The 12,735-nt window shown below is 52.1% G+C and overlaps 1 protein-coding gene across 1 annotated transcript in view; it reads left to right on the forward strand.

The window, feature by feature from the left end:
* Window positions 1-2,354: 2,354 nt before the first annotated feature.
* Window positions 2,355-12,735, forward strand: part of IGF1R (insulin like growth factor 1 receptor) — a gene marked incomplete at both ends in the record, with an annotated part of 262,553 nt that continues 252,172 nt past the window's right edge. The window contains one exon of the mRNA XM_084254394.1: window positions 2,355-2,448. Within this exon, the coding sequence (XP_084110520.1) occupies window positions 2,355-2,448 (94 nt within the window). The remainder of the gene's footprint in view (window positions 2,449-12,735) is intronic.

Genomic DNA, 12,735 nt, shown 5'->3' on the forward strand with positions numbered 1-12,735 from the left:
AGAGGGGTCTCAGGGCGGTCTCGCCCTGGGGGGGACCCTCTCCTTGGGAACCTTTCGTTAAACCTCCCCGGAGACTTGGGGTCGGTGCTGGTTTCTAGTCACTTACGCAGCAGAGGAAGCGGGTGGGACGTGCCCAGGAGGACCCGAGGCAGGTGCGGGTGGGTTTCCGCAGTGACCCCTCCTGCCGCGGCTGTGCGCGTTCCCGGATCTCCCCGGAGCCAGGAGAGGCGTCTGGATGTGCGCCCCCACCCATTTCTGGGGGCCTCTGGACGGGTCCCCCCGTCTCTGGGGTCCCGCAGCCCCGCACGAGGCGCGCGCCCCAGCCACTCCCCGCAGCCTCCCACGTGGTGGAGCCCCGGGGCGCGCCAGGCGGCCCGGAGCGCTCGGGGCGGGCGGCGGGTCCTGCCTGGAGGCCCGGCCAGCGTGACCGGGCCCGGCCAGCCCCCAGCCCGGGCCCCCACATTTCCTCTCCCGGAGGGAGGGAGGGAGGCGACACTCGCGAGCCAGCCCTCCCCGGCGCCTGCCGCGCCCCCTGGCGGCCGCCTCGGGGACGCGCCTGGGCACGCGGGGCCGCCTGTCTGGGGGACCCCCCCGCGCCTCCCCAGCTCGGGGTCCGCGGCGGGCGGCGGGCGGTCTCCCCGGGCGCCCCCGGGCCGCGCCCTTCCCGCCCGGTGCGCCGCGAGCCCCGGCGCTCCGCGCTCCCGGCCGTGCCGCGGCGGCACCCCAGCTCCGCGGGGAGTGCCCGCCTTGGCAGCGTGGGGGTCCCCCTTGAACCCCAGGTGTCCCCTGCCCGCCGCGTCCCGGCTTCCCGGCGCGCCGCGAAAAAATGCCGCTCGCACGCACTTATTTATTTATTTTGCAACAGCTGCAAGAAACAATGAAGCTTTTCAAGAACGGGAGCCGCGCTCCCAGCCACGCTGTTGTTGTTTTCAATGAGCCTCTCGGCCGCGCGCCCCGCCCACCGCGCCCCCCCGCCTCCCCCGCGCGCCCCTCCGCGGAGCCCGGGCCGGCGCCGGGGGCATTGTTTTTGGAGTCCTGCGGGAGGGGAGGGGAGGCGCGCGGGGTGGCCGGCGCGGCGCGGCGCGGCCGGGGGGCGGGGGCGGGGGGCGGCCGCTGGGGGGGCGCGCGCGCCCGCGTCGGGGGGCGCGCGGGTGCCGGCGCGGGCGCGGGCGCGGGCGCGGGCGGGGGGCGGGGGCCGGGGGCGGTGCCTCGCCGCCTGGCGCCCCACGCCCGGGCTCCGCTCCGCACGTCCCCGGGATCCCGGCTCCGGCTCTTGGCGCGCGCCGGCCTGGGCCGGGCCCCGGGCGCGCGGCGGCTGCGGCGGTGGCCGCTCCGGGGAGCGCGCGGGCGCGTGTGCGCGGCCCCGAGCGCGCGCGCGAGCCCCCAGTGTGTGGCACGGCGGCGGCAGCGGCGCGGCGAGGCTGAGGCTCTTGTTTACCAGCCCGAACTCCGCGGCGCGAAGGGGAAAAAAGGGAAAAACCCCCGCGGAGCAGCGAGCGCCCCGGGCGCACTCGGCCGCGGCGGGCGAGCGGCGGGTTCGTCGCCAGGAGCTGCGCCCGGCGCCCCGTGCCCGGCGCCCGCCGACCCCCGGCCCCGCTCCCGGGCCCTCCACGCCCCTCCCGCGCGGGGGGCGCCCCGCGGCGCGGCGGCCGTGACCTTCAGCGAGCCGGAGCCCCCGCGCGCGGAGCCGGCGGCGGCGGGCGGGGGCCGGGCGGGGGCCGGCGCGGGGCCCGGCGGCGCGGCGGGGGGACGGGGGCGGCGCGGCCGGCCCGCCGCTTTGTGTGTGTCCTGGATTCGGGCAGGGGCTCGCGGCGGCCGCGCTGAGGGAGGAGGCGGCCGCGAGCGGAGCCGGGAGGAGGAGCCGCTCATTCATTTGGGCTCCGCATTCCGGCCCCGCGCCGGCCTCGCCCGCCGCCCGCACTTCGGGGCGCCCTCGCCAACTGCGTCGCGCCCTCCCGCCGGGCGGCCCGGGCGTCGGCCGCTGCCCCGGGCCCGGGGCGGGGAGGGGTGGCCCGGCCCGGGCGCCTTTGGGCTGCGCCCCCTCGCCTGGCAGTTTTTCCCTCCTGCTTTTCTGGGTTTGCAAATGGAGGCCGACGACGCTGACAGCCCGCCCCGGCGCGCCTCGGGTTCCCGACTCCGCCGAGCCCTGGGCCGCGGCTGCCGGCGCTGAGCGGCCGCCCCGCCTCGCCGCCCGCCCGCCCGCCCGCCCGGGGGCCCCGACCGGCGCCGCCCGACGAGCGCGCTCGCCTGCGCCCCGGCTCCTGGAGGGGCGCGAAGACCGAGTCCGAGACTTTCTTTACCTCTCCCGCCTCCCTTTTTTTTGAGAAAGGGGAATTTCGTCCCAAATAAAAGGAATGAAGTCTGGCTCCGGAGGAGGGTCCCCGACCTCGCTGTGGGGGCTCCTGTTTCTCTCCGCCGCGCTCTCGCTCTGGCCGACGAGTGGAGAAAGTGAGTATGTGCCCGCCGCCCGCGGCCGCTGCGGGAACTTTTCCTCCGCGGGGCCGCGTCCCGCTGGCGACACCCGAGTGGCCACGATCGCGGCCGTCGGGCCCCCGGGCTTGGGGGCGGGGGGGTGGGGCGCGGGGGGCTAGGCCGGCGTGGCCCCGGGTCCCGGCTCCTGAGTTTGGAGCCCCGCGGGCCCGGCCGGGCGCCTCTCCGCGCGGGCTGGTCCTCGGGGCTCCCCTCGTTCGCTGTCCCGAGAGCCCGGCCCCGCGCCGGCCCCGCACCCGCACCCCGGCCCCCTCGGGGCGCGCCGCGCGGACCCCCGCCCGGGCGCAGACGCGGTGACAGTTCCCGCGGCCGCGCGTGTCCTCGATGCCGGGGTGCCCTGTGGCGGGGAGCCGCCCGACCCGGAGGAGCGGGTTGTCCTCCAGGGGGAGGTGCCGGCCGGGGAGGCCCCGCAGCCCCAGGAAACGTTTCCAAACACCCCGGCCAGGCCTCCGGCCGCCCAAGGCGCTTTGCCCCTCGGGGCTCTGGGGCGGCTTAGCCTCCCTGTTCACTTTTCCGCGGCCCGCGGCGGGTTACCGGCCCCTGGCTTCCCGCAGTTGCTTGTCGCAACGCAGGGATGGGGAACGTGCCCTGCCCTGTACCCCAACACACACCCCACTCCCTGTAGCCCCTGGAAAGTAGGAGGTCCGCGGCTCCGAATTAGCCAGGTTCCTCCGGGACGCGCGTTGGGGTTCTCAGCTCCGAGGGCTCTAGGACCCTCTGCCCGACTCTCTCCGGCCCCGAACGTCCGTGCTCCTCTCGTCGGGCTTGGGGGCGTCAGCGCAGCATCGGGGGTGCGGGAGTGAGCGTGCCGGCGGAGCCAACGTGCATTTCCACACACTTGCTCCCCACGCGGGAGTGTGGCTGTCGCCACATGGCCGCCGCGCGGGGCCCCCTAGACGCCGGCCTGGGCGAGAGGTGTGGTGCGCCCTGTTGGGGAAGCGCGGGGGTGGGAGGGGGGTGTTTTGTTCCGCGAGCGCTGAGCGCGGGCCTGGGGTCTGCGGGCAGAGTTGCATTGCGCGCCCTCCCCCTGCCCGGGGCTTCCTTTGTGCACAGTTAATAAGCATTATCGCCCCACGGCCGCTATCGCTTGCAATCTGATAGCGTTTGTTTTGGTCGCGGTCGGGGAAGGGTAGGGAAGTGCGAGGGGCGAGGGCGAGGGCGCAGGAACTTAGCGCCCCAGGGTGTCTGCAGGGAGGAGCGGGCGGGGGTTCTAACCTCCTCGAAAAATTCAAGCGGTGCTTACTACAGACGCAGCGGTCGGGTGATTCGAACACGATGAAAGTTGCAAGGCAGGCGGAGAGCCGGGGCCGGGAGAGGCGAGGTCGTGTGGATGAGTAATGTTTGCCGAGCGCATGTATGCAGGTGGTGCCAATCCACTTTGAGAAAGTCACGGCTGAGCCTCAAGGAGCGAGGGGGAGAGTCAGGAGGCTGGGACTGCCTGGTGCCATCACCGGGGCGAGTCTGGGAGGCTGTTTGTTTAAACAAATCCTTCTGAAAAGTCTTGTGAGAAACGAGTCCATGATGGAGCGAGAGCAGATTTTTACAGAATTCTCGTGTTTACCGCATGGAGCGAGACGCAATGGAGACTGAACCTTGCACAAACCCGACTTCTCTTGTGCCTTGTTTTCTAAACTTTCAGCACACTGGATTGGGCAGAAGCCTTTTGACTCCCTTCTAGGCATGCAGACCCTAGTGTTGGGGTGGGGGCGCTGGGGACGAGACTGATAGCCAAATAGCCCCATGGCTTCTAACCTTGAAAAGCCAAATATAGTTTCGAAGGCAGGGAGAGTTGATCTGTTTTCTTGTGGCATGCTGCTGCGCTGTGGAGTTTTTTCTGCGTTAATTATTTAATGTTAGTGAGTTCTGAAATGCTCAGGAACAAGATGGTCCTGCTTTCTCACCCAGGAGTTGGCATTTTGAAATAGGTTTGTCTTATTGTTTGTAGCTTTGCTCCCTGAAAATAATTTTTTATTTGTGAAAGGGGACCCTTTCTTGAGAATAGACAGGAAGCAAAGGGGCTTTTTAATGTATTTTAGAATTCCCAGTTGCCAAAACTTTCCTCCCCTATCCCTTGAAGGCGATGGGTTTCTGAAAATTTGATAGCTAGCCAGGAGGCACCCCAATCCTGATTATGACTTATTGAAGTTCTCAGTCAGTACCAGCCCTTCCCTACAGCTGGGAAGTTTCCAGCAGTAAATGATTAAGTTCAAGGGTGAGCTTGCTTCAGTTTTCAGTGGAAAGGTACTAGATCACTTAACTGTGAAATGAACTGTGTAGAGTCCTAGCAGAAACTGACATCCTATCCGGCGGTGTATATGATAGTGAGAAAAATTTGGGTGGTGGCGGCCCCTTGTTGTGTTGGCATATTTAGGGGATTCGTGTTTCCTCTTGGAGTGACAGCAGTGATTTTTTTTTTTTCCGTCTTAGAAAATATGGAAGTTTTGGACGCAGATGAAGCCAGATGTTTGTTTTGTATCTAGTAAGTGAGGTTTGAACATTATGACTGATGGCCAGCAGAACCCAGGGCTGTTTCCCCGCCTAGTAAACATGCATTTTAAACACCTTGTGGCCAGCTCAAGGAAAGGACTCAAGTCATCTTTCTGCCCCAGGTACAACCATATAGGCTGTTGCCTGAGAAACAGGTGTTGTGAAAGATTGGTGTCGAAGGAGTTTCAAGACCAGAAGAACCCCATGTGAGAATAAGATTTTCAGAAGGAACATAAACATCACATTACAGTTTGGACTCCAGAGGGAAATAGCAAGTAAATGGGCAGGTTGGGGGGTCAGGATGTGAAGTTTCAAAGGTCACATGCTTGATTTGTGGAAAGGACTATAAAGTCCTATCTGAAGAAGTGTGCTAAGATAACTGGAACAACCTTGAAAACATCCCAAGGGAAAGAAGTCAGCCACAAGAGAATTCAGGTCCAGTGATGCCATTTAAATGAAGATACAAAGTGGATTAGTGGTTGCCTAGGGCTGGGGCAGGAGGGGGTGATTGGTAGCAGCAGAGGATTTCTTTTGGGGGTGGTGAAAGTGTTCTAAAATTAGATTGTGGCAGTGGTTTCACAACTGAATATACTGAAAACCCTTGAATTGTAGACTTTAAATGAGTGGCTTTTTAGGTATGCCTGATATATCCCTGCGGACCAGATTGAAAAAAAGCGAAGGTTGAAAGGAATGTGTTGTGTTACTTTGAATTCAAACGTTAGATTAAAATTATTAAGTGAGTTTGTCCCAGAGGGTGGTGCCTGGTTTTCTCTTTCTTTCTTTTTTTTCTTTTCTTTTTAATTTAAGGTCTATAAGCTACAGCACTAGAGCAGGCTGGTGAGTGAGGCTTGAGCTGGTGCCACAGGAGAAGGGGTGTGTGTGTGTGTGTGTGTGTGTGTGTGTGTGTGTGTGGAGTGGAAATCTTGTGGTTATGCACAGCTCAGGTTAAGGATGGATGGGTTGAGTGGATTAAATAAAGCACAAATAAATGCGAGTGGAAGTCAGATTTGTGACAGTAAAACCCTGCCCTGAATCTGAAACCATGTTGATCTTTCCAAGATTAAGTTTAGGAGCCGAGTCTGGACGGGCTTTTTGTATTTCCACTTTCCTTACGTATGATTTCCAACAAAGAAATAATGTAGTGTTTAAAGAATGGTCAAGAATTTCCAGTCTTTTTTTGATAGCCCAGCTTAAACGCCCCTTGGTAGTAAAAACAGAGGCTGAACTATTCATTTTAATGTAGTTTTTTTTCCCCCTTGTTGCTTATTTTATTTCTTAAATAGCTCCAGCATCTGAGAAGGAAAAAGAATCTCTATAGGATACAGTAGTTGTTTCAGGCAGATGGTACTTTTTTTTTTATAATCAAAATTTCTTATGGAACAAAAGGTTTAAAAAGACAACAAAGGCATTTTTTTGGGTTTTTAAACTGTTAGGCCTTTTTCTGAATTTACCTTGGCTTTTTCAGAGGGAAGAGAAAAGACAAAGGGAAGAATAATTGCTGTTTACATTTGGTTTTGGTCTTTGTCTAAGGCTTAGTTTACTAATAAAAATGTTTCCTTGCCTCCTTACTGTTACAAGATCAGGGCAGGAAAAAAACCAACTGTATCATTTTCACTTGTTGTCTTTGAGTTTTGCCACCCTGAGCCCTCCAGGGACAGCAGCTTCCTTTGAAATCTGGTTTCATTTGTTTTGGAAGAAGGCGCCCTGAGAAGCAACCAAATGCAGTCAGCACTTAGGGGGCACCTTCTGTATGAAAGTGGGAACCCATGTGAAGGAATGCAGGAGCCTGCTTGGAGAGAGGACTTTGCTTGTGTCCTTGCATTTCATACACTCCTGCACGAGACAAAGTTGCTGGGACACTCAGCAGCTTGTCAGATTCTGGAGCTGATGCACGGTTTTCAAATAGACAGCAAACAGCTTTTTAAAAGGCCTTTTCAAAACATTTCTATAGGCTTCAGATTTGAAGTAAACCCATGTCATTGCTCTTCCCAAGGAGGGCGAGGCACCATCCTTCCCTTATTAATTCCTCCCTCCTCCTGCAGGCAGGGGCCTGGGGACAGCCCCCCATCTTGATGGGCCATGCTGCCTTCTTTATTACATGGGTGATGACCACTGTGAGGAAAAATGTGCCGTGTTGCAGTTACCTTTTGCCAGAACTTTAGGAGTTACAGGTGTGTACATGAATGTTGCTCAGCATGTTTTGAGATATAAGGAAGTTGGGACTTATTTCAAAACTTTGCTGGATTTGCATATGACTTCATTCATTTTCTGGAAAGTATCAGGACACTTTCATAATGTTCAGCCTGCATGCAATGGAAGATAACTGTCTGTTTTTGAAAGTTGGGGGTAAGGATGAGATTGGGAAAGCGATTTTTTTTTTAATTGTAAAATGAACAAGCTGTGTGACTTCCTGGGTTGTGATTTTCTTCAATTTGTTTTCAAAACGTATTTAAACATCCAGCCTAGTTCACAGCAGAGGTATTTGTGCCCCCAGGCCAGCCTGCTTTGAACAGCGCCTTTTCTTAGCCAACTTATGACAGACAGGTGCTGAGTCCAGGATGCACTCTTCTCAATTAGACCAAATATATGTTCCCACACGTGCTCAGGGTGGTTTCTCGATTTCTCTGAGATGGTCTGAAGGAAAATGCTGACCCCTTTAAAGCCATCCAAGTGAGCAGTGAATGAAGCGCCCCAGCCCTCCTGGAAAACTGTTTGCATCAGAGGAAGTTCCAGTTATTTGTAGATACCATGTGGTTTAATCCAAGGTGTGGGGTGGGGGAACAGTCCCAGTGTTTGTGGACATGGAGACCTGGTAACGGTTGGGGAGCATAGTTGATTTTCAGGATTTGAAAGACTGAAACTTTCACATCTATATGTAACACCTTCCACCCCCCCAGCCCCCCACCCCCCCATGTCCAGGGTCTGTAAAAGAACTGATTTGTTCTGAGGAAAGGGCGTATGTTTGGTATAAAATGGATCTTTAAAAAACAAGTTAGTTATCTCCATAGATGCATATTTCCTCCACATGATGAAGTTTGTTTCTTTTGCTAAATTCCTTTGGTTTTTCTGTGAGTCAAAATATTCACAATATCTTTGATTCTGAGACTTTTGAACTTTGGAAGACTTAATTATTTTCTCTTTTTAGGTGGTCAGTTTGACTCAGGTTCTTAAAGTTCTAGCTATCTTACTCTCCCCCACCCCTCATGCCAACTTCATATATAGGTTATGAAATTAATTTCAAAATCTTAAGGAAATATTGATATTTCTTTACTTGAATTGAGAAAGAGTTTTTTTTCACCCTCTCTTCCTCAGCAAATATACGTTGAGCAATTATTGGGTGCAGTCCTTTGAATGTTCATTCTGATATCATAAAGAATCTTACAGTATTACGTTTTTAAAGGTTAGAATTCAGCTGTAGACGTACTTGCTGTTTATTGAAAACATTAAAGAAACAGACGAGTAAGCAAAACTTTCTTTTCTTTCTTTTTCCCGCCCTGGACAATGAAAATTTTTAAACTTATAGGTAAAGATTCAGCTTTTACTGGAACACAACAGAAAGTAGTTTCTTTTATGATGAGGTATGAGTGGCTATGATTGCAGTAACATTTACAGTGTATTGTTATTTATGACTGAGGAAACTGTCAGTAAGTAGGGGTGCAGGAACTGCCTTTATTCTCCTGTTTATCCGCTCCTTGGTTAGTGCTGGGGATGGCTCAGTTTATACATTGTCAGGGATGTGTCGGGGCAGCCGAGTGACTCTGCCCACGATGATGACTGCTGGCCTCGAAGCCCACACTTTCTCCTTTGAGATAGTAGGTGGCCACGTGGGGTGATGTGTGTACCTATCAGTGGGTTCCACTGAATATTGCAGAGACAGCTCCGCCGGCTTTCCATTGCTCACGTTGGAATAGTCTGAAAGTCTTTTTTTTTTTTTTTTTATTAGTCACTTATATTTTAAGGACTTGAAATAATATTCTTTTACCAGTCCAGAAAGTTCTTGGAGGTTGAAACTTGATTTTATTATTTCCTCATCTTCTTAACCCCTTAACAAAACAGGCATCTACTTCAGAAATACCATATATTAAGGATATTATTATGTAATAAAAATGCTATTTGTTCAAAACTGTGTGTGTCTCTTTATCTATTCATCCAAATTCTGATAGCTTTAAGTACATGATTGTTGCAGTTTTTCTGTGACCGCCTGCTTTTTGACATGGCACTAGTTTTCTTTTAACTGGTGTTGAAATTATTAGTCATTTTGGTAATTCAGGTGTTTACATACTGATTTTTAAATTACTCTTGACATGGGGGAACAAATATATTTTGACAGTCTTACAGCATAAATGTTTCATAAAGCAGAACTTTAAACAATTTCCTGAGCTATTTTGCATGCCTACTTTCAGCTTGTCCTCTCATGTAAAATAAGTTGGTGACTTATTTCCAGAAAAATGATGATTGGCAATACATGTTTGACTAAGTAAATGAGTGAGCATCAGTTTGAAGTAGGCAACTTTTAGTTACTAGCACTTTAACGAAGAGATGTTTAATGATAATGAGGGTGAACTGAGTTTCTGTGTCACAGTTTTTCATTTTTCCTCGAATTTGAGATCTCTGAGTAACCTTTAATAACTTCCTGGAAATGCAGACAGCCCACATGAGGCTCTGTGGTCCTCCTGGCTGTATCAGCTGGCAGATCATTTTCCAAGTCATCAGCTATTAATTATATTTAGATTGTAAAATGTTCATCAGTTGAGCTCAGATTTGTTAGTATCATTCAGTATTCATTCTCCCCACTTGATTTTCTTGGGTCTCATAGGTGTGATAACATACACACCTTGTGTGTGATAACACACACAACAGACTCAGGATTTGAAGGCAAAGCGCAGATTGCACAAACAAATGAACAGAGACCAGCAACCGGGAAAGCTCTGGCTTCAGCTTTCCTTAGTGCTGTTTTCTGATTTCGGCGGGTAATGAGTCCATGGTGTATGTTAGGTCCCAAACAATGTAATTAATCACGGGACATTCCTTCGTTAGTGTCTCCTTGCTTGGTGAGTGGATGTGTTTGGGATTTTCTTTCTGACATGCTGTTATAAGATGGTCAACAACAACTTTGATCAGGATAGAATTTCTAGTTAAACTTCAGTTCTCCAGCCCATTATTTTCTGGGGAGTTTGGTTGATTGCTTGGTTCCTTTCCACCTCACTGAGTCCCTGGAGGTCCTTCTGATTTGCCTGTTTTTGGCTCTACCTCGGTCCAGTTCAGACTTGTGGGGACTCTGTGGAGATGCCCGATTATCCTCTTGGACCCCTGTGCCTTCCTCTTAGTTTGCCAGCCCCCAGTTCTCAGCATGTGCCTTTTGGGGTGCTACAGCATAGTTAAGAATGAAGTCCGCCCATGGCCCCTCACATGGTATCCTTGATAAAACTTTGCTGTAGGGATCCTGTGTTATTTCCATGTACTCTCAGGCACTGCAGTAAGTAAGCTGTGTGTTCCTGCCTCCATGCTTTAACCCCCCACCCCTGTTCTGGGGCAAGAATGCTTCTCCCCTTTAATGCTCTGCTACCCCCATGTTGAAGAGTGGAAAGTGCCCCTGGAGGGTCTAGCCAGGTCACCTGCCACCTGCTTCTAGTTTCTCCTTCATTGTCAGTTAATTCATTGGCCTTGAGCAAACTATTTAACCTCCCTGTGTTGTGTCTCAACAGAAATGTAAAAACTTAAGATAATTGGGAGAGAATGTTCTCTTCTCATTAAGTAGCACAATAAAATCATTTCTGAATATATTTTGAAAACTAAAGTAAAAAACCAGGACATGCAGTTTTTTTTTTTTTTTAAACTGTAGGTTTCAGATCTGTAAAACGGGAGCAAGACTACTTGTCTTAAAGCCAGACACTAAGTCACTGAATTCCTTTCCCCTGAAAGCCTTTCTGTGGCTTTCATAGAGCTGAGATGCTATTCTTTTAGCCTCTAACTCAGATCCCTTCCTCTTTATGAAATTTTTCTAGACCATCCTAACTTCTGTGGGCCTCATTTCCTCCCCACACCTTTTGAGTTCATAACCCTCCTGGGCTGGGTGACAGCGATTTGAATCTGAACTCTGATGGTCATGAGGCTGCAGACCTCAGGGGAGCCAGACAGCTCAGTATGAATCTCAGCTCCTCAGTAGCTAACATCTTGGGCAAATCATTTACTCTACTGTGCCTCCATTTCCTCATCTGTGAACTTGTAATTTTGATAGAATATTTTTCATCGACTTATTCAAAAAAATTAAATGAGCATATATGTCATGTGCTTGCAGCAGGCTGGTCTAGACAAAGCTCCTCAGACTCCAGCTTGCTACTACTGCTTTATGGATGTGGCATCTTTGAATGGTCTTTAGATGGTTCTGGAAATATAGAACACACTTGATGTTTTACTAACCTTGTCATTTAAATGTGATAAACAGCCTGGCACACAGTAGGTGCACAATAAATGTCCTGTGCTAAAGCTTCATTTTGTGAAGGTGCTGATTAACAGGGTTGCAATGTGCTTGTTAAACCCTGTGGTGTGATTTTACCTTTTTCTTTTTTTTTTTAATAAACAGTAACCAGCAGTTTACCTTCCATTTCCGAAATCTGTTTATTATGCTTTCTCCCTTAATACTTTCATTTGTCAGTTTCTGCCAGTGCCTGAGAAACCCAGTGTGGGCTGCACTCACCTCACTAATGCAGAGGCGCCATCTAGTGGCCAGAAAGGAACTTCACCTTCATGGGTGACTGAATTAACGGCGCCTTAGGGGTAAAGATAGCACCCCCAGATTCCCCTAGGTTTTCCTTTTGGACTTGGTTCTTGGGAACCCATCGCAGGAAAGCACGGAGACTGAAGACCATGGGGATGTAGTTTTGGATTGCCCTGCAGTGTTAGTGAATAAGGGTCTTCCTGGGTGATGTAAACAACTTGACAAAGCACCTATCTGAATTCAGGATTTCAGGTGTTTCTACAGGTCTTTAATAAGTGAAAGCTTGTAAAATATTTCTTTGGAGATTTGAGGTTTTTTTTTTTTTTAAAGGTTTTTTTAAAGGTTTTTTTATTTAAAAAAAAAAACAAACAAACAACTACCCTACTGATACATTTTGAAAAATGAAGATTTATTTCCCATTGCTCTATTTAAGTGTGTGGTAACACTCTAATTATCATTCTTATGTTTGTCCCCTTGGGCTGTTTTACGTAGTTAAGATGCTCACCAGCCAGAAACCCTAGTAGGGAATAACAGCAAACACTTCCATTACTGGGGCCCGCCTCACACTGACTATGTTTTGCTGAGACTTTTCTGTATTTGGTTTCATGCATGTTTCGTGTTTCTCAAAGCTTTCTCACCCCCTGAGTTAAGGACTGCGTTCAATTATAGGGGGCGAGCCCATTTTCCTGTTTCAAAAAGTTTCAGACTCATGTCTCTGATTGCCTTTTATTATTTTTAAGTCGGAAATCATTTGTTTGGCTATCTGCGAGGAGACTTCAGCCTGCCATCCTCCCAGACGGTCTGCACAACTCCGGCTGCTTCTGAAACAGGCTGTACTCATTCAAGGCTCTTGGCCTTGGCAGGGCCTGAAGCTCCTCCGCTTGGAACAGCTAACTGCATTACCAGTTTGCCCTCCGGCAGCGTGCTTAAGACTCAGCTCTAAGCTCACCCTCTCAGGTGGTCCCAGCTCTGCAGGCCGGGATCGGCCCACTGCACCCTTCAGTAATTCTCCGTGTCTCATTTCCTCCCACCAGCCAGGG

This window comes from Talpa europaea (genome assembly GCF_964194135.1).
Source record: "Talpa europaea genome assembly, chromosome: 14".
Taxonomy (NCBI): domain Eukaryota; kingdom Metazoa; phylum Chordata; class Mammalia; order Eulipotyphla; family Talpidae; genus Talpa; species Talpa europaea.